This window comes from Pelecanus crispus, chromosome 2 (assembly GCF_030463565.1).
Source record: "Pelecanus crispus isolate bPelCri1 chromosome 2, bPelCri1.pri, whole genome shotgun sequence".
Lineage (NCBI taxonomy): Eukaryota > Metazoa > Chordata > Aves > Pelecaniformes > Pelecanidae > Pelecanus > Pelecanus crispus.
In genome coordinates this window covers 175,315,664-175,336,836 of record NC_134644.1, presented here as the reverse complement: position 1 = coordinate 175,336,836, position 21,173 = coordinate 175,315,664, and the positions used below count along the sequence as shown (strand labels likewise).

The following is a 21,173-nucleotide window of genomic DNA, read 5'->3' as shown; positions in this document are numbered from 1 at the left end:
AAGCCAGAGGAGGGGAGCGGGGTCGCTCGTGCTGCTATTTCCCTTTCCGCCCGATAGCTGCAGTGTGCCTGCGCATAAACCCTCTTGTCACGACACTGCACGATGCTTTGAACGCCGAGAACTGCCCGTCTTCGTGCCGTGCAGGTCTCACATGGCGGGCTCTGACTTACCACGAGGATTGGAAGACTCGTCCCGTGCCCTACGAGCTGGAAAGCCGCGTTTGTGGCACTCCCCGAGGGCGAGCTGGCTGGCTGATAGGAGAGGTGTGGCGCATTTGGTCACTGTTTGCTTTTAATCGCCTCAGGCCTATGTTAATCCACGAAATCTCATGTCTTGACAGGGTTGTTTTCATTTTAGATGCTCTGTTTGATCTGGTTCACATCAGCGTGCACCCTGGGAAACTGCACCGCTTAAATTCGGGGCGTCTCTCCTGGTCCGCAGCACCCCTGCTTGCCTGGCATGGGAAAGCCAGCTGGTGTTTCTTGGCCAAAGCTGTTGTGTGAATCAATGTGCTGCTTTGTGCTGATCCTCTGGCAACGCTGCAGTCCAGGAGCAAGGCTTTGCTGCTGGGAACGTAGCTCAGCTTTCATACCGGCTGTTGGTAGCACAATAAAAGCTGTCCCCAATTCCAAGGTACATTCCTGCCCACGCTGCTGCAGGGACGTCCTCTTTGGGACAGCGGATTCAAGCTGCTGGCTCCTGACATCGAGCTGCCCTGGTGTGCCAAGGTGATCCTGATGAATTTTTTAGCAGAGAACCGAAATAGCTAAGCCCCATTAAAGAGCTCTCCTGCAGTTAGACCACCCTCTGTGGAAGCTCTCTGTTCCCGTTCCAGCTCCCGTCTAATCCTGTGATCTCTTTTTTAAAAGTGCCTTTATTCTTGCGTGCAGCAAATACTTGCACAGAACCACCGGGAGCTCTTCCAGGTATTACCGGCTTGTCCCAATTATGGGAAACGCAGGTGGTCATCTTTTCTCATACTTTAGTGTTTATGATTTTCAGCTCCAAACAGAACGGAGAAACGATAGTCGGGCAGTTTTTCAGAGCGAGCTGCCAACAAGTGCGCTGGACCCCGACACTGCCGCAGTCCCCGCTTTGACAATGGGAAAAAAAAAATGGTGTTTTCACAAGAAGACAGTTAACGTGGCATAAGACCTTAGTGGCGGTGAGGCACGGGCAGTCCTGACCGTGACATAGCTGAGATCAGTCCTGTGCCGCTCATCGGGACTTGACCTCGCATCACTGCTGCAAAGTAGCAGCTCTCTCTGTGCGCCCAGCGATTCCGCATCCGTGTAGCTCCTGCCGCATCGTCATGCCCTTTTTTGCTCAAGAATGCAACCTCAGACTCGCAGAAACAACCGGCAGCCCAAAAGTCATGGTCCAGAACAAGGCGCAGTCATGTGCTACAAGGACAGCGTGCTGTCTGCACGCCTCTCGGTGCGCGTGCTGTGCGCGGCTGGCACTTCAGGTTTTATAAAAGTTTCAGATCAGTGGCTGCCTGTTTTATTGACATGTCGGTGAGCGCAGCGCCGGGCAGAAATGCTCCGGCTCGCAGGACAGGTTCCTCACTGGGCAGGAGGCTCGTGCACGCGGAGGTGGGGATCCGTGCCCAAGGCAAGCCTACGGGCAGAGCATCTCCGCACGTCCCTGGGTACCACCTGGCTTGCGCTGAGATGGAATTATTTTTGGTTATTCTCTAGTATTATTCTTAACGATGAGGGAGCTGAGGGGGTGTAGCTGCGCTGTGGTCTTGATCCAGAAGGTTAGCGTAGTGCTGGTGGGAGCCAAACGACAGCGTGGGCAGTACAGGCAAGCCTTAAAGGAGAGACAGTCAAATATTTGTCTGAAGGTAAGGACGGACCAGGGTTTTCTCTAGCGACCGCTCCGTGTTACCATCACTGACTGTCTCAAGTATCGGGACATAGCTCCGGAGGAGAGTGAGGTCGTGGATCAGCTCAAAGCTAAGGGCAGCTGTGAGAATTTGAGCAGAATCTCTCACCCTGTATTCTCTTCGTCCCCCGTGGTTTTCTGACTCCCGGGTGCATCTTCTAATCTGCAGTTTGCTTTGTGTCCTGGACTGACAAACGCTGGTACACAGAGAGGAAAGGGGAGTCGGGATCACTCAAATGTCTCAATTAATTTGCTCCTTAGCAAGATTGATATCAAAATGTAACAATTCCATGTTGCTGTTATCAGCACGGAAATCTTGTATATCTTATATCTGTAGGTCTCAGTCGTATGAATTTCGCCTTTCATTTAAGAAAAAAAGAATGGCATTTTAGTGGAAGGGGAAAGCTGAAAATCTGGGCATCTAAAAACCCAAGTGTTGAATGATCCAGGAAAAGAATCCAATGGCTTTACTTTTTCAATTCCATTATTTCCAAGAAAATGAAGTTTACCGAACAGAAGTCCAATTTTATTTTTTTTTAGTAGTGCTTCGGGTTGGCAACAGTGCATTTCTAGGTATCGTGTTGAGTCCCGCATTGCCTTCTTCTGTGGGTGGGTGAGGATTTTGGACTGTTCTGATCTGCCTCCTCCCGCTCCATCTCCCGTAGACGGGACGGCGTACGGTGCGTGCCTAGCGCTTCACACCGCGAATGCTGTGATTGTCATTTCAGGCTTCTTCCCCAGCATATAGTGGCTCCAACCTGTATTCCCCGGATTCTTCAGCCAACTCTGGTCCCATTATCTCTGACGTGACCGAGCTAGCCCAGTCCAGCCCTTCAGCATCTCCCAGCGGCAGTCTCGATGAAAGGTACGCTCTTGCTCTCATAAAATCTGCGGCTGTCTGGATAGGGAGAATGTTTCCCAACGAGCTGAGTAGTCAAACACCGTAATAACCTGCCTCTTCTGTTAAGAATCCCCCGTGAGCGACAGCTGGAAAACAGCGCAGCCCTTGGCACAGGGGACGCTCGGGGTGTTTGAACTCAATCCTGCTTACCATACCAGGACTTTACAGAAAGTTGGACCTCTCCCTCCAAGATAGTCTTGCTCAGGGGACTGCCATCTCAGCAGATTTTTGGTTGCTTGGTTGGTTTTCTTCAGCTTTAATTCTATTTTCCAAACAACACTCACTCCTCTGCCTGCCTCGTCTAGTGCGAACCTGTCCGGGGAGGGGGGTCCCGGTTTGGTTTCCACGAGGAAGCCATCTTTGTCGGCCTGTCTGCTCCATCCTGTGAAATTACCAACATCCTGGGAGCAGGGGTAGCTTTGCCCTGCCCTTATAAATTTGCTGCACAGAGGAGGAGGTGCAGAAAGCAGCGTCGTTCCCAAGAAACTGAGAATAACAATGACAGCTCTATCCCAAACAGCACGGGTGAAGAGGCCGAGAATCTGTAGCAAATAGAGGTCAGCCAGCGCCCGGCAGCAGATTTACAGGCCCTAGCAGAGGTGAGAGCTGCCCTCAGATGCCGTCGGGAATACTCAGCCTCGCATGCCTCTGCCAACGCCGTCCTGCGGCGGTGAAAGCCTCTCGCTGCGGCCCTCGACGTGGCCGTTCAGCCCTCGCTCCCCGCAGCCCCGCTCCCACCGAGCGTTGGCGGCTCTCGAATTTTCTGAGCCTCCCTGGGCAAGAAGGGCCCGTCTTGCCTTAGCATCTTGTGGTCTCCCGACTCCTTTTTTTTCTTCCTCTTTAATAGGTTATTCCTGGCATTGGCGCTTCCCCTGAGGTGCTGAATCACCCACAAATGCCATTTATTGCCTTTAATACCCTCTGCCAGGAACGCTCGCTCTTAAATATAGACCATATGTTTGCTTAATGGCCCTTTTCTCTGTCCTTTTGTAGTTGCTGTCCGTTCCAGTAGGACTAATTGCGCCTCTTACACCCCCAAATCAGTGAGTTTGGGTGGTAAAATTAGGGCTGACCAAAGAATCCATCTTCCCTCCCCATAAAAATAGTACGTCTGAAAATGCCTGGGTGCTTATGTAAAATGTCGATCCCAGGCTTTGTCTGCACAAAGGAGCCGCTCCGCTGACCTTGTGGGAGCAGTTAAAACGCTACAGCCTCTGGTGTGGTGATGATTATGTCATGCACGTCTCAGGTGACTTTAAAAAAGGGTCTGTACGCTGTGCTACTTCTCTACTATTTAGACTATGTCCACATCAAAAGCTGTATGGTTTTAACTGTTCGGTTAAAGAAAAAAAAAATCACGCCCTCCTTCCAATAACTTTACCTATACAGAGCTGACTGCATGGCAGGTCCTGGACCGAGCAGCCTCACAAACCTTTAGCCACAAGAAAGACGCTGAGATTGCAGTAACAGCGCAAGACATCGATGCGTCAGGGGAGCTGATTAGGATCAGAATCAGAGAAGAAATATTTAGGTATTCGTTCAACCTCATCTTTGTGGCCGGCTCTGGAGGCTTTGTATGTGAAAAGGCAAGAGCAGTCAGGAGGATTTTTTGCCCTATTGTGTGGAAGCAGATCTTAGAAATCAAGAATGTGCTAGGGTGAGATTTTTACCAATTTTCTTTCTGTTTCTCTCAGGAGTAGTCCTGTGGTCCGTATCAAAGAAGAACCCCCTAGTCCTGCCCGCAGCCCCCAGATAGAGGAGGCCAGCCCAGGGAACCCTCCTGCTGTTGAAACTCCTCTGTTCCCCTCCACGTTCATTGACTCCATCCTGCAGGAGAATGAACCCAGCACTACGACCGCTGCAGCCGGCGACAGCACCACACAGCCTCAGCCCCAGGAAAAGTGCCTCAGCGTTGCCTGCCTCGACAAGTAAGTGCTGTGCGGAGAGCGGCCCAGCTCAGGTCTTGCCAGCCATCCCGCCGCTCTGTACTGTTAAGCTTTAAAGATCGTAGAAGCATCGAATTGTTTAGGCTGGAAAAGACCTTGAAGATCATCCAGTCCAACCACTGACCCAACACTACCAAGTCCACCACTAAACCAACGAAGGGCAGAGTCATAATTCCATGTTTCCTGGCTTGGTGGCTGGATTAGTTTTTAATGAAAGTAAAACCAGGAATCACTAAGGTTGGAAAGGATCTCTAAGATCATCAGCCCAACCATCACCCCAACACCCCCATGCCCACTAAACCATGTCCCCCAGTGCCACCTCTGCCCGTTTTTTGAACCCCTCCAGGGCTGGGGACTCCCCCACCTCTCTGGGCAGCCTGGTCCAGGGCTTGACCACTCTTTCAGTAAAGAAATTTTTCCTAATATCCAATCTAAACCTCCCCTGACGCAGCTTGAGCCCATCTCCTCTCGTCCTATCAAGATGAAAGCAACCTGGGCTTCCAGCCAGCGTTGGAAGCAGATGTGGTCATTTGTCCAAGGAGCTCACCGGTGGCTCTGCCCGCAGCCCTCCCTGCGAGTGCCAGGGTAGATATTTTGTTCTCCCGTTCCTGTTCCGCTTGGAGCAATGAGTGCATCCCACCACCTGACCCCACGTGCAGAATTAAACCCCCTGTGTGGGGGACCCAACGCTCTGCTGCAAGGGGCCACGTGGGATGCCAAAATAAGAACGGGTAAAAATGACTGTGCTAAATAAGGGCTTGTTCAAACTGCCTGCTCCTCCGGCGCAGGAGTGAGTCAGTGTAAGATCAGCTGTTTCATCTCGGGCCCAGCACATCCTCACGGATGCAAAGCTTCTGCATTGTATTTGCAGTCCAAAGGCAGCTGACAGGCACACAGCGCAGGCGGCTTGCAGTCGTGCTTGCTAGAAGCTTGAATCCCGGTGGGTTTGCTGTCGGTGAGACTTGGAACCGCTGTGGGCGGCGTTTCTCCGTGAGCCTGCTCTGACAGCGTGCACTGTAGCGCTGCCCTCGTGCTGTCCTCTGCTTTTGCCTGTCCCAGCTGCCCTCCAAATTAATAAGAGAGGAAGCTTTGCATTAAACTGTCATTTGCCCACCTAGTCCTAGACACGGTGAATAGATTCTCCCGCTCAGCCTCTTTACTCACTAGGACGCAGCTTGCTTCAAACTTAGGCTGGACTCGGTGGGTGACAGGCTGAAAGTTGATGGGAAGCTTTTTATTAGGGATCGGGTCTGCGGTCTTACGTCTTTTATCACCACACAGTGCTCACAGATGCAACTGCAAGCGTTGGGATGAAAAAGTAGAAAGTTATTTGTCCTTATCAAACTGCCGAGAACTTCGTCCTTGACCATATTGAGATCTCAGCCACTTCTCAGATCTCGGCCGCTTCCCGTTCTCCCTGCATTCTGGGGAAAACAGAGTATTGGAATTAAGGTCTTCCCTCTGAATGCCAGGACAGACTTTCTGTCCTTCAAGTATAAAAGCAATTTGGAGAAGACACAATTAGTTTCAGGGTCCTGGAAAGCAGCAGAGAGCTCCGTTAGCAGGAAGGCTGCTATGGGCTCGCACACCCAAGGTGATGATAGTGTGACGTGCGCTTCCCTTCTCATTAACTCTGTTAGCTGTCAGTGTCCGGAGCTGCAGAGTCATAGCTCTAGGTGGAGAAGGGACAAAAGCAGTGGAAGAAGCCCTCTTCCTTTAACGTTGCACAGTGAGCACAGAGACAGCCGAAGGCTGTCCCACCACAGCAGGGTCTGTGGCCTCTTGGCAGCCCGACGGAGCAGGGGTTGCTGCCTTTACACCTCCGAGTCAGGCAGAGCCAGGAGATGCCGGCTCGCTCCTTCCTCTTGGCCTTGGAGATGTTTGTCTGTAGCTTCACCTATTTATAGACCCGTCCAGGGCGCTGCAATCCATCTCACCGATACCAGCTGTCCTTAAAAAGAGACAGATTTTATCGTACAGCTCATCAGGAGCTGAAAGCGGCCATTTCAAAAGGAATCAAAATTTTTAAAAAGTGCTGCCGAGAGTGTCTCTGAATCATTAAGGACTCTCGCAGGCTGTGCAGAAGCAGGCAAAGGACACAGAAAACATTTGCCCCCTGCCCCTGCGGAGACTGAGCTCCACGCTTCGTCTTAGAAAGCTTCTCAGACCTGTTTAAAAGAAAGGGCTTGTGCTTCCTCTTCTTTTGATGCTCTTTTACTCCCGCATTTTGCAAGCAACGCTGTGCTTCTCTCATCTGTTTGCAGTTCCTTTAGAGGGCATTCCAGGAGGAAGGAATCTGGCCAGTAAGGTTTCCCAGCCATGCAGTAGTCCTGTATCCATCTCAGCTCCTAGCCCGTTTGCCACATGAATTTGTAAAAGACGAGTTGTGGCATACTGTGGGCCGAGCCCGTGGGCACACAGCGCTAGACAGAGCGTAGCCATTTGACAGAAAACCTGCCCCTGCCCCAGGGAATCGGAAGGCACAGTGGAAATAATAAAAGGAATCCCCAGCCTCCGCTCTCCTCTGGGTTTGGATGGTGTTAGCTTTGTGCCTCAGCACCTCCGCACGCCGTTTTGTTCGTTCGGGTTACTGAACTCCATGTATCCTGTTATGCCAGAGGAATATCAACTCGGAGAAGGAGGTGAGTATTCCCAGCGTGCCGAGGCCTCTCAGCTCTTTTCCCGATGTCACTGGAGCTACCCCGCGTCCCCTTGAGTGGAGCGGAAGCCGTCCGGCACTCGTAGGTACCCAGTGGGAAGGGGAACGACCAGGGCGTGAGTTGCAGTGAGATACTGAACAGGCAGAAAGGACGACTCGCTCATGGAAATGCCGGCGATGAGCTGTTCTAGACGGGCAGCACGCTGCTTGTCACGTCCCCGGGAGTGTATCAGGCCCTGCTTCGGAGCCAGACGGCCAAGGCGCGCAGCCTCTCCATGTGCCCCGTCCCGCGGTCAGAGCTCACCGCTCGGTGCTGGCTTTGGGACCGAGCAAGCTGCGTGTCCCGGTGCGCTGCGTGCGCCGCGCCAAGGACGTGACGCTGTGCTGAGGCTTCTGTGAAATTCCCAGGAGTTTGCTCGTTGTATTGAGATGCAGCTAATGAGGGAAGCGTTCACTGGTGGTAGGTGACTTTACAGTATAGCAGGGGTGTCCGCACGCCGCTCGCTTGACCCGGGCACTGACAGCCTGCCAAGGAGTCTCAGCAATACCTGCTTTTCATCACATGAAGCATGTTTCCGTCGTTCTCAAATTTATTTGAGAAGAGCAGCCTCTAAGACGGCAGGTCGTGGCATGCGGTGCCTCTTTGCGAGCCATGCGGGCTGTTATTTAATCTACAAGGCATCCTTTGTCCAAGGGAATTTCATTTGAACTGAGAATTACCTCTCTGTGACCAACAGCATTTTAGCAGCAGGTGACAGTACTGAGATTCAGGCAATAAAAGGGAATGTTTGCATGGAAACGCTCAACGGTGTTGCCCAAATATTATCCACCACCCAGCCGGGGACCTACGGGAGCCACTTTACAAGAGCCGAAGCCCCGCTACGTGCTGGAAAACGTTGACGCCTGCGTGATTAACATAACGTATCTATTCCATAGAGCAGCAGGGCACTGTCTGTCTAAACGGAGCGTTGTGTGCCAGCGCCTGCGTTCTCCCGGAGCTTCGGGGCCCTGTTAGAGGTGACAGCGACCATGGTCCCCATGTCAGTGCCACTCCGCGGAAGTTAATATGAGCAGCCGCACATCAGGAGCAGTTTGTCTTGCTGAGAAACTCCTAACTGAGCTCGGCTGCGCTGTAACGAACCTGTGCTCGCTTGCTTGCTTTTGCAGGACTGTTTGTTTTCGTGTTCGGGTTTTTTTTGTTGTTAATTCTGCCAGCCTGGAGCCGCCGCAGTGCCGTGACTGCAGTGCGGTGCGTACCACGCCGCTTGAAGCGCAGGAGCGTGGTCGATTACCTGTTCTTGCCTTTGAACATAACAAACATTTCAGCCCTGAAAGCGCCCGACTGTGAGTCTTTTGAATCTACTATCCTCTTCTGTTTGTATTTTTCAGTTTGACTCGCGCTTCGCAGATGTCAGAGGTCGCTCGTCTTTGCCCCAGTTCTTCCTCTTCCTCACTCCATTGCAGATCACAGCAAGGGTTAGCATTGCCATAGCCGCTGTCCCCAAGCATTGCAATTCTGGGCGAGAGAGCAGGGGAACGCTGCAGTAAGCCGGGAGCTGCCAGCGTGCTGAAGTCAGCTTTCCTAACATTATAGGTAGTATATATCAACAAGGAAAAAACTCGCTCTCAAAATTGGCACTGAGTGGCAGAGTTCTTGGCCAACTCAACACAGCAGCTAAAAGTACCGAGTGGCCGGCGGAGGCTAAACTGCTTCTCATCCTTTTAGGTGGTCTTGGCAGGGAAGGAAGGGAAGTCTGCTCTGCTGTTGTCCATGCTCTACCTGGTTTTGATAAATGGAAACTTCAGCCCTGAGAGCTGCTGGTTCGGTATCTCCTGCCAGCACAAAATTCCCACACCTCGGTAACAAAGCGTTGCATTGGAAAGCGATGGGAGCTCAGGGCTGAAATGACTTCGCTGATGCATTTTCCGGTTTTATGGTAATGACAGAACAATGAAACTTCCCACTGCAAACCTGACTGCGCACCGAGATGCTGTTCTAATAAAGCTTTTCCATAATAAAAAATATCCCAGATCGGGACAAAATCCATCTAGGCCAGTATCCTGTCTCCCACAGAAGCCTAGGAAAAACTGCCTGAAGCATTGCCCTTAAATACTCTTAGCTAACGTGCAGAATAATGCGAAAGACAAATGTAATATGTCTTGAGCTAAAATGCGTTTCTAAATTGGCGTCTCGCCTCCCCCTCAAGGGTTATGTCGGAGGTGGGCATTGCAGGAATCGGTGCTTACTGCGCTGGTTATTGTTTGCAGGCTGCGGGGACCTGGGCCCTGCTGTCCGACGCCCCGAGCCCGTTTCCCAGGTGCAAACAGAGCAGCACGAGGGCCTGGAGAGAGCGCAGGGTCCAGGGGACTGCTTTTTCCCTACGGAAATGTGATAATCGTTGCAAAGCTGCTCTCTCTTCTTGCTTTTAGTCATGGAATGTTCGAAAAGGAAAGCAGTGCAGGGAAGAAAAACAACTCTGTCCGTCTTCAGTGATAATCATGTGATAATGTGATAATCATTGCAAATGTGATAATCATTGCAAAGCTGCTCTCTCTTCTTGCTTTTAGTCATGGAATGTTCGAAAAGGAAAGCAGTGCAGGGAAGAAAAACAGCTCTGTCCATCTTCAGTGCTTCAGATTCGGAGGACTGGGGGTTGCTTGTCAGCTGGAAGCGTCTGGTGCCCAGTCAGTTGTTTCTGGGAAATAGCCGGCAGCCTGTACGCGGTAGGGTTACGGATCGGAAGGGACAGGCAGCTCTGCTAGGGAGGGGAGCCAGGCTGGTGACGCTGGGAGCCGCTCCCTGCTACAGCACTGACTGTGCCTGATGGAGATGCAAAAACCGTGCGCTGGAGCTCAGGAGCTCCACAGCAGCTCCACGTCCTTGCTGGGAAGGATGTTTTCCTCGTGGCCGTGGATCGCACTGCCGCAAGCAGCGGTGCTGGGCGCTGGCTGGGCTCGCAGGCAGCTGCGTTGCCGTAACGCGCGTGCAGGGGCAGCAGCAGGCAGCGCTGGAGGCATCGCAAGGGACTGGCAGATGGAGTTCTCTCATCAGCATCCGTATCAAACCGTGCCTTTTCCCCAGTAAAAAGCTGCTGGTCCTGACTGCCAGCTCAACTGGTTCGCAGCGGAGGGAGAGGCCGGTCGCGTGCTTTCTGCTGCCTCTGCCAGTCATAACAAGGATCGCACGGTCGGGGCTTCCCTGGCAGCGGCTTTGGCACAGCGTGCCCTGGCTCGCTCGCCCAGTGTCCGGGGCCACCACGGCATCGGTATTAAACACATCTCTCTGCTGGGGAAGAGAGGCGGACCCACGGAGAGCAGATCTGTTGAGTAAGAAGGTGCTATTTTTACATAGCTACTTCTCAGACTGTAAAACAGCCCACACAGAGCGAGACCACACCACGCAGGCTGACTTTCATCACTTCATCAGATGGAAACTCCGACGGCGAGGGTCTCGCGAGAGCCCGTGCTCTGCAGGGCCGCCCGGGAGCCGAGGAAGCGGCGCTGGAGCGAGGCGCGCTGCGTAGCCGGGGTTTGCTTTTCCTGCGAGGTGGTTGGCAGGCAGAAAGCAGAGCGAGACCCGGGGAGCTTGCCGCGAAGCTGCACTGAGCGTGGGGATGGTCGGTGCGACAGGGAAAGCAGAGCCGGGGCGTGCGCTTAGGACAGGGTTATTCTTGACCTCCAAAATCTTTCCAGTCCCCCTTTCCCTGCACATCTGTACCTGGGGACAGGCAAAGCTCTTCTGCGTCGGCATCACCAATCCTGTGCCATCAATCCTGCGTCCGTCGCATTTTCCAGGGGTTCTGCCATTAGTTTGCGGGGCCCGATGCAGGTTGCATGGGACACGGCGATGCGGTGGGACCCTCGTGTCGGAGCTCCCTGTCTCTTGCCCCGGTGCTGCGGGGGTGGCAGACGCTGCAGCACGTGCCGCTGCTGGCTCCTCCGTTCCCCGAAAGCGTGCCCTGCTCTTGCCTGGGCTGCAGGCGTCGGGAAGGCCGTTTGCTGGAGTATTGGCTTTGAAGAGCAGGTGTTGATCTCGAGAAGGTCGCCTCGCCTTCGGAGCCTGGGCTGTCTCGGGGGAACAGAGAGCTCCCGGCCTCCTTCCTCGGCACGCTTGGCTCAGGCTGCTCCTTCGGGGCTGTCGGGCTTTAGGGACCGCGCACAGACCTGACGGAGCCCTCAGCCCGCTGCACCTCAGTGCCTTGCGCAGCAACCTCTTATCCCTCCTGCAGACACTGGTTCCTCTTGCTTCAACCCACAGTGTACTTGGAAAGTTAAGGAAAACTATACTGCTCCAGAGAATCGCGCTCCCTCTTTGTTAGGTTAATGGTTGGACTTGATGATCTTAAAGGTCTTTTCCAACCTAAACGATTCTCTGATTCTTCCCTGCTCTGTGAGCGTTTTTTTCATGGCAAACCTAGCCCGGTGTCGGATGTAGCTCAGCAGAGCAGAGCAGGACCTGCGGGGAGAGTTACCTGCCAGCAGTGCTGCGAGCCAGACGGCAACTACCAATTTCCAGTTCAACATCGAAAACAGTGGTTCAGGGGCCCCTTCCCTCCTGCTGCAAAGAAACAGGGAGACTTGCTTCGAAGGCCTGGAGTTTGTTAGTAGTCTAATCCCACTGTCACTTTTTGCGTGATCTGGATCATAGCCCTGCTCCAACTCCATCCCCGTAGGGGTGGAAGGACCGGCTTGTCACACGTGGGGTTCCTCATGACGCCTTGGCTGGGACCGGTCCATTCCACGCTGCTGGATGTTCCTAATTCCTAATTAAATCCATCAGAGCGTTTCAGGTGCTGTGCAGTGAGGGCTTCGGAAGTCATTTAAAAGCACAAACTTGGATGAGTAATTTATTTGCAGTACGTTCGTGGGTCTTGGTTCTAAAAAGGAGTTACAGAGCTCTGCAGCTCCCGCTTGCCGGCACGGGAGAGGTAAGGCAGGAATGTGTTCATGGGCTGCGTCTGCAGCCAGCTTTCCTGTGGCCCCAAGCACGGTATTCCCAGAATGAGGATATTTGTTGTTCTGGCAGGATGCTCGTTTCTGCTGCTAGGCTTTCTGAGCTGCGATGTGACCCTGCGGCCTCTTTTCGTTTTCTGCAGCAATGACAAAACAGACTTGATTTTGTAATCTTCGCGGTGCTGCTGTAGGATGAGAGAATGTAAAAGCTCTGGAGTGGCAAGCCGGGGAGGTTCACGCGAGGTGCACCAGCCCGTGGGCCGCTGAGCCGGCCAGGGACCTGGAACTGCCCGTGCTGTGGCCGTGTCCGTACCGCCGCGCTCGGATGCTTGCAGCACTGCGCGGGCTCGGGGACGCTCTGTCTCCCAAAAGCATCATCGCCGAATCGCTCCTCTGCGGGATGCTGGCGGCAGCGGTAGCTGGGGGGACAAGCTCCACAGCAGGTATAGACCCTCCAAGAAGAGAAGGAGCTTCCTGGCGTTTTTCTAATTCATGTGAGACTTGAAAACGGCGGCTTCGCTGCTCGTGCACGTCTGCCTGGGCCTCTCTGACATCTGCCGCTTCACCTGCCAGTTCTGGGTCTCCCTGTGCGGGACCTACACCGCTGGTCCCTCGTGAGCACCTTCAGTAGCCAAAAAGAGCCTTTCTAGGACGGAGAACATGGTGGATCTGTTCTCCCAAGTAGTTAGTGATAGGACGAGAGGAAATGGGCTCAAGCTGCGCCAGGGGAGGTTTAGGTTGGATATTGGGAGAAATTTCTTCACGGAAAGGGTGGTCAAGCATTGGAACAGGCTGCCCAGAGAGGTGGGGGAGTCCCCATCCCTGGAAGCGTTCAAAAAACGGGCAGAGGTGGCACTTGGGGACATGGTTCAGTCTGGTCTACCCTTGACTGGCTTAGAGTAGACTTGGTAGTGTAGGTTAATGGTTGGACTGGATGATCTTAAAGGTCTTTTCCAACCTAAACGATTCTAGGATTCTAGGATTCTATGGATCGAACATGAGGCCACGCCAGAACTGACGACTGCGCAATAAACTGAACCTGCTACTGCTAATGTTGCCAAATTCGGGGGCTTTTCATGGGCCCGACCCGGGGCTCCTAACAAATATGACTGTTTTCCCCACGCGTGCTCTTCAGAGAGCCTTGTAGGCTTTTTGGTAGCACCATGAGGTTTGTCATCTGCTTTTCTTCTGTTACTCTGCAGCATCATGAGCATAAACACCGCGAGCACCGTGGAACTAGAGAATTAAGAAGGTGTGGGGTCAGTTCCCCCACCTCACCATCACCTCTGCAGCCCTGGCTGTCCTGTGATCCAGGTGGCCATTCCCTGGAGCTCAGTCTCACAGAGGTCTAAGTCACTTAAAAGCCACCTTTGCCAGCATTGCTCGTGTTCTGCCATCCACCTTGGGCTGGCAAAGTTATCCCGGAGCTCTGTAGGAGGGAACGAGCCGTGGCCTCGGAGCTGCCGGCCTGGTTTGTCTTACAGCCTGGCTTGTGGGGTTGGCACCCCGGTGCCGTCCATCCCAGCACAGCGTCCAGTTTCCAGGTGGCCGTAGAGGGAGCCGGGCTTTGCCGAGATAACCAGTTTTCGGTGGCAAAGTTAGCTGAGCTGGATTACACTGCTAGTCCTCCTCCTGGACTTGCTGTTTGCCAGCGAGTGAGCTCTGATTTACACGGGAGCTTGGTGCTTCTCCCCTGCCATGCCTCGCCACGTGGACGTACGCCCTTGGGTGCTGCCAGGGACGTGCAGGTCAGGGTGCAGCGGGGAGGTTTGTTTCCCCAGATATATAAAAGCACCTTTAGTTCTCTCCGTCATCACTAGAAACTGCATCTCCCGACGAACAAATCACGTTTTCCCCACTGCCAGGTCAGATGTGAAGGTTTTTTTTCTGGCCAGCAGTGGTCCCTCCGAAACTTTTCCCCCAAAGCGAGTCGCTGCAGGGGAGAAGGTTTGTTACCCTTCCTTTGGCACGTATCCGCAACCGGGATGCGACAAGCAGAGGCGGTCCTTGCGTTTGGACTGCAGAAGGGTCCAAAGCTGCTCACCGTAAAGGCGCAGCTGCACCGAGAGCCCGGCCAGCCCACGGTGGTTGGCGGTTCCCGAGCCCCCTCACCCCAGAGCCTGTGACGGCTTGCAGAAACCCTGGGGTTCGTAAGAAATTCGCTGTGTCTCATTCATCTGGGTTGCTCACCCTCTCGGACCTTGTGGGAGGAAGGGTCCTAAGCGGTGTCTCCAGGCCAGAGGACGAGGTGGAGAGAGGGGCAGAGCGTCGCCGCGGCGTTAGAGCAGAACACCTGAGCTTGCTGGCGTCTGTGCAGAGCCGGGAATCCCAGCCCCGCTCTCCTGCTCGCCTTGTAGGAGTGTTGCAGTCCTTGGGTGGATAACGTCCCCTTCGTAGCCCAGAACCTGGGAGAGGCTTCTCAGCACTGATCGCCTGGCGCTCCTCTTTCTTTTAGAATCATCGAATCGTTGAGGTTGGAAAAGTTCTTTAAGATGATCAAGTCCAACCATTAACCCAACACTACCAAGCCCACACCAAACCAATTCAGGGGAGAGGAATAATTAATTTCATGTTTCCTGCCTTGGGGGCTGGATTAATGAAAGTAAAACCAGGAATCACTAAGTTTGGAAAGGATCTCTAAGATCACCAGCCCAACCATCACCCCAACACCCCCATGCCCACTAAACCATGTCCCCAAGTGCCACCTCTGCCCGTTTTTGAACCCCTCCAGGGCTGGGGACTCCCCCACCTCTCTGGGCAGCCTGGTCCAATGCTTGACCACTCTTTCCGTGAAGAAATTTCTCCCAATATCCAACCTAAACCTCCCCTGGCGCAGCTTGAGCCCATCTCCTCTCGTCCCATCGCTGTTCCCTGGGAGCAGAGCCCGACCCCCCTCCCTGCCCCCTCCTGCCAGGAGCTGCAGAGCGATCAGGTCTCCCCTCAGCCTCCTCTTCTCCAGGCTGAACACCCCCAGCTCCCTCAGCCGCTGCTCCCAGCCCTGTGCTCCAGACCCTGCCCCAGCTCCGCTGCCCTTCCCTGGACACGCTCCAGCAATTCAATGTCTTTTGCGCAGGAATGAACTCAACGACCACCTGGACACCATGGATTCCAACCTGGATAACCTTCAGACGATGCTGACCACGCACGGCTTCAGCGTGGACACAAGCGCACTGTTAGATGTGAGTATCTCCTCCCGCCTGCCTGTCCTCCCAGGCGCCGGGCCCCAGCTGCGTCTCGCAGTACCATGTGCGTGTGGCTCGCGGTGGCAGATGGACCACGGTAGCTTCAACCATGAATTTCCACAGCACGCCTGGGTTTGCTTTCTTTCCCTACACTAATCATTCTTTCCTTTGGCAGCTGTTTAGCCCTTCAATGACGGTTACAGACATGAACCTTCCCGACCTGGACAGCAGCCTTGCCAGTGTGAGTAGCTGTTAAAAATCCCTCCATGCACACACAGCTGCCAGAATGAAGTGTGTCCTGCTGTTCTGCAGCAGCCTCTCCGTGTGATTAAAGGAAGGCTCTGACAGGCTCTGAAGAGTGTCCAGGCCAGCCCCAGCCCGACGGGAGGGGATGTGGGAGAGAGGAGGAACGCGGAGCCCTGTGCAGGCTTGGGGAGCCACCGGGGGGAAATAATTCAATTAGCACTGCGGCTTTCTCTGAGCAGCTCATACAGAGAGCCGGGCTACTTCATCATTCATACTCGGTTAATTAGGTGCTGAGACTTCCATCTCTCATGTGAGCTCTGCCCCCTGAACGTGGAAGTGCACTGAAGCCTAGAGAGCTGCATGTGGTTTCCATAAACCCTCCTTTTGACTTGCTTCAATTGTCAGGAGGTTTTCTCAAGGCAAACTCCATCATGTGCTGTGTTACTTATTTTATTTACTTGCTTATCGTCGGCACTGAATGCCATGCGAGGCGCTAATGCAGCCTCTCCTTGCAAGAGCCAGTGTTGCCTGATAAAATGATTTTTTTTCATTAGATAACGACGATCGGTCACACGCAGCGTTTCGTGGCTGCACTGGGAAGGCGCTTGGAGCAGCGGGGTGGAAGTTACGCTCCAAACCAGCGGGTCCCAGACCCTCAGAGCAGCCGGCAGCCCGGTGACTGGAGCGCTCCCGGGCTGGGGCAGAGCCAAGCCCTTCTCCCCGCCCTGGTTCACAGCCCCGCTCTTGTGCCAGCTCCGTGCACGCTCCAGCTCCAGGGCTGCGGCGCTGGCCTTTCTCTGCCCTGGGACCTGTATCGGTATTCGCACGAATTGGGACAGCTCTGTAAGAAAAACTGAGAGGGAGACCGAGATAAACAACAGCTTGCAGGCGTGCAGGAGAGTCAGGGCCAGCTCAGACCAAGCAGGGGACTCCTGGTCCGCTTGACACAGCGAGCAAGAGACCCTCAGCTGCTCTCTAACCCCTTCTTCCCTCCCCCGCTGCTTGCTTTTTTTTTTTTTTCCCATCTGAAAAAGCACAAAGGGATCTTGTGGTTTTTCCCCCAGTGCAGAACAGGAAACATCTTGAAAGTTTTTGCAAAACAGGAAAGCCCAAATTTAGTCTCCTTGCTGGGGACCTTGTGGGCGCACAGGTGATGCAGCGTACGCTCCTGGGATGGCTGCGAAGGTGTTAATGCCGGTGTTAGGGAGCAGGGAGAGCACGGGCAGCACCGTGCTCCTCTCCAATTTACACTTTTAGAGACCTCGTGGCTTTTCCCTGAGAAAAAAAAAAAAAAAAATCAGTTCTTTTGGGGTCTGATTGACCCTGCAGTAGAGTGCGCCTGGGATGCGGGGTGCAATGCAGAACAGGAGTTCCCAGTGAATAATTGGTGCGGCGTCTCTGGTGCGTGTCTCTCGCTGGACGTTTCTCTGCCTTTCCGCTTCTTCCTGCTGCCCGGTGCTGTGACACAGGCACCCGATGGCTGGCCACATTCTCGGGATATTTGCAGGGAAAAAGGGCTGTAGGGGGAAGCGCGGCGGTGCAGAGCGCCGTTTTACCCATGCGCAGACAAATACCTACCCCGCACGTTGTTTAACCAAGTTTCCTACTGAGTGCGGGCTCGGCTGGGGCTGGGGCGGGCTGGGCAGGGAGAGCAGGACCGGGCATTAGCAGGACTGGGGAGAAGAACGTGAACAGTGAAGATTCAGTAATTCAGAAATGAATTACTTCATGTTGTTGGGCTGAGAGTTACAGCGTAGAAAATCTGGAAGCAGGATTTACCGAAAGAGTCGTAACTGGCGTCCTTCTGAAGTTCACGCCTTAGCTCTTCAGCTCAGGTAGCGTTTGGACCAAGGTCACGTGCGTATCATTTTTCTCATCTCTGTGCTGTTGGGAGGAGCGTTTTGCTGGGCTTTGTCTTCACCCGGCCTTCGCACTACAAAAATCCCCGCGCTGGCTGTAGGTTGAGCTGCGGGGTTCCTAAATTGCGGCCAGGCGGGCTGCGAAGACCTGCGTGCTCGCGAGTGGTCTGCTTGTACTTAGTGCCAGTTGCTCAGTGGTAACAAAAAAAGGCTGGGTGCGCATTTAAGTACTTGCTAAGGTGACTTTTCCGTGGCAGCAGTTGCTGTAATAAGCAGCCACGGGATTATTAGCGGACTGTAATTCCAGAGCGGGGAAGTGATCCCGCAGGAGAATCTCTGCTCGAGCGCTGTCCCCGCAGCAGCGCCGGTGCAGAATCCTGCTCAGCGGTCTGGGATCCGCAGGCTCCGCGCCGTGTTCCCCTGGCTCTGCGGGTTGGCAGGGCTTCTCCCCCGGCTTTGCAGTGAGCGGAGCTTCTCGGGTGGGCAGAGTGGTTTCTCCCGCTTCCAAAGTTTTTCTCCCTTTAACGCTCGCTTCTCCGCCTTTCCAGCCCAGCCGTGCCTGTGGGACAGGGGTGTGAAACGGGATCGTGTCCTCAGCCACAGCCCGGGTCGCTCTGGCAGTTTGCCGGGACCTGCAGCTCTCAGGTGCTTTAGTTGCAATAAGACTTTCAATAAATAAAAATAAATTGGGGAAAAAAAAAAAAAAGGCTCATTACAAACCTGTCCTGAAGGCTTTCCCTGGGATTTTAGATCCCGAGCTGCAGAAAGGCTGTGATCAAAGGGAGCAGAGCAGAGCAGGACCTTTGCGTGTAGGAGAGGATCTGTGAAACCAGGTTTGGCCCGGGGAGTCGTGTACGGTCCGAACCGCCCGCAGTTGCGACCTGGGAGCCGGAGCGCTGCGCACAGGCTGCGTCTGGCTGCGTGCGGGCTCACCGACAACCCTGCAAACCTCTGAGGATGTCCCTCTCTGCCTCAGTGCGGCTTCGAGACTGTAAACCCCGGCTTGCTTTGTCCAGCGCGTGCGTTGGGGCAGTCCCGAGGCGGGACCCACGCACGTCTGCCCCGTGCGATGCGCTTACCGACCCATCCTTTCTCCCTGCAGATTCAGGATCTCCTTTCATCCCAGGAACAGCAGAAACCTACTGAGACAGAGGCCAGCACAGCAGACACAGGTACCGGGCAGCCGTCTCGGCGTTTAGTGACTCAGCAGCACGAGAATTGAGGCTCTGGCAAAATCATTTCTCCTCCCAAAAAGCGTATTTGGCTGCGAGAGATGAGGCTGTTGAGCATGGCAAAGAGGACGTATGGAGGGGGAGCTGTATGTGCAAATCCTTGGTGGGAAGGAATGGAGCAGAGGGAGCCAGGCTCTCCTCAGCCGTGCCCAGGGGCAGGGCAAGAGGCCATGGCACAAACTGAAACCCATGAAATTCCATCAGAACACAAGAAAGCGATTTTTTTTTTTTTTCCCGTGAGGGTGGTCAAGCTCCGGCACAGGCTGCCCGGAGAGGCTGGGGAGCCTCCACCCTTGGAGATACTCGGACACGGTCCTGGGCAGGCTGCTCCCTGCCTGAGCAGGGGCTCGGACCGGATGCGCTCGAGGTCGCCGCCGGCCCCAGCCCTCCTGGGATTCCCGTCTGCGCGGAATCGCGTGAGCCGTCACGGTGCTGCTCTTCCTTCACGGCAGCAACCCCGGCACCCAGCTGCGGGCTCTGCATCTCGCAGCCCGGTCAGGGCGCTCTCCCTGTGCCGTCAGCGTGTCCGCAGAGGCACGGAAAAGCCCCCGGTCCCTCACTGCATGTCCCAGAGAGCGGGCTGGAACCCTGCTACGGTCAAATTCTCCTTCCGTGCTGATGTGCCAAAAAGCCTCGCCCGAGCCCTGCTGTCTCATCGCCCGAGTGGCGAGGAGCGCTTTTTCTTGCAAGCAGCGAGGAAGCGGGCGATGCTGGCGGTTTCAAGCGCAAAACCTTGTCGCTCTTGTTCCTCTGCCCGGCGTTGGGTTAGCTGGGCCTGCTGCCCGGCCCGAAAGGTGCTGCCCTCGTGCAAACTCTCTCTTTGCAGGGAAGCAGCTGGTGCACTACACGGCCCAGCCCCTCTTCCTGGTGGACTCGAGCGCCGTCGACATGGGGAGCGGAGACCTGCCGATATTCTTTGAGCTGGGGGAAGGCCCGTATTTCACAGATGGAGACGAGTACTCAGAAGATCCCACCATCTCCCTCTTGTCAGGGACTGAGCAGCCCAAACCCAAGGACCCTGCAATATCCTAAGGCCCAGGGCAGGGTGAAAGAGAGGAAGAGAAAGAATACGCACTAAAGGGAAATCCAGCCGTCAGCCTCCTCGCTTTGCACAGACATTGAAAGCTCTAAACACCCTCTGGTTCATGTTTGCTTCCCCCGGCACTGTGAGGATTTCATTTGTGTGTGTGCTTAATGAGGTGTTTTGAAATCTGCTTTAGATTCTAGCCACCCAGCGCTCCTCCAGTTTGGCGGCCGTCAGGGGGCCGAGCCGCGCAAGAGCCCCCGCCGTCGCGCGCTCGCCGCCCGACCTGCCGCGGAGGCTTGGACGGGCGCCGCCGCGGCTCCGGCGAGCGGGCAGGAGAGCCCGGCTGGCCGCAGAACAGCCGGCAGCTACGTGACGTTTGCGTTCCGTTCCGCGCCCCGGCCGAGGGCAGCAGCCGTGCCCCCCACGAGGGGCACGGCCGTGGGGTGCTCCTCCCGGCCGGGGAGCAGGGCGCTCGCTGGGTGTGCAGACGGGGTAGCTTTTCTGAGGAAGGGAGTTCCCCCTTCACCCCTGTCCCCTTCCCTCCTCGCCCCCGGAGAGGTGGATGCGATGGTTTTTAAAAGAGAAATAAAAGTTTGCCGATCTGGCGCCGGTGGGTTGGATCCCGTTGTGGTCTCTGCCTTGCGGTCTGATCCCCAAGGGTCTCCGTGTGCGCGTGTGCCCCGGGGCGCCCCGAAGCCCAGCTTTATCTTCTCTTTTTATTTCCTCTTGCTCTGTGTGTTTCTTTTTATTTGTTGGTTTTGTTTTCCTTTTGCTTAGCAGTAAAAATTTGTACATTTACACTTCAGATTGTTAATAGTAAAAACTGTATTTTGAATTTTTACATGAGAGAAGAAGAACCCACTTCTATCTATATAAATATAAATATCTCTCTATATATATACATACAAATATATATAAAACAAATGGTCTGTCACCTGGTGGCTTTTCTATGGTTGAAAGCTTTATTTTTGTCATCTGTTCGGGAAGCAGCTGGGATAAAGGCCCAGGAATTGCCCTTCACGCCCCTGGACACCCTGCGCTGTGGGGCGAGGATCCCAGTGCCGGTGCCTGCTCCGGCAGCGGCGGTGCGGGAGCTGGAGGTGTTCCATGCTTCCCCCCACGGCAGCCAGCACCGTGTGTGTGTGTTTGAATCCTGTGCTGCGGCTCCCTTGCCTAAATCCCGGGCTGGGCTCCAGGGCTGAGTTTTCTGGGATGTTTCAGAGGAGGAGATTGCAGCAGGGCCCACGCTGACGCGCTGGAGGTGTGGTGGACGCTGTG

General features: G+C 54.5%; 1 protein-coding gene across 5 annotated transcripts in view; it reads left to right on the top strand.

The window, feature by feature from the left end:
• Nucleotides 1–20,149, top strand: part of HSF1 (heat shock transcription factor 1) — a 75,756-nt gene extending 55,607 nt beyond the window's left edge. For 3 of the 5 annotated variants that reach the window (XM_075705590.1, XM_075705594.1, XM_075705591.1), the window contains 6 exons: nucleotides 2,619–2,755; nucleotides 4,486–4,719; nucleotides 15,423–15,528; nucleotides 15,707–15,772; nucleotides 18,739–18,808; nucleotides 19,695–20,149. In XM_075705590.1, the coding sequence (XP_075561705.1) occupies nucleotides 2,619–2,755; nucleotides 4,486–4,719; nucleotides 15,423–15,528; nucleotides 15,707–15,772; nucleotides 18,739–18,808; nucleotides 19,695–19,900 (819 nt within the window). In that variant the 3' untranslated portion in view covers nucleotides 19,901–20,149. The remainder of the gene's footprint in view (nucleotides 1–2,618; nucleotides 2,756–4,485; nucleotides 4,720–15,422; nucleotides 15,529–15,706; nucleotides 15,773–18,738; nucleotides 18,809–19,694) is intronic. The other 2 variants (XM_075705592.1, XM_075705593.1) reach the window with 2 other exon arrangements.
• Nucleotides 20,150–21,173: the final 1,024 nt, after the last annotated feature.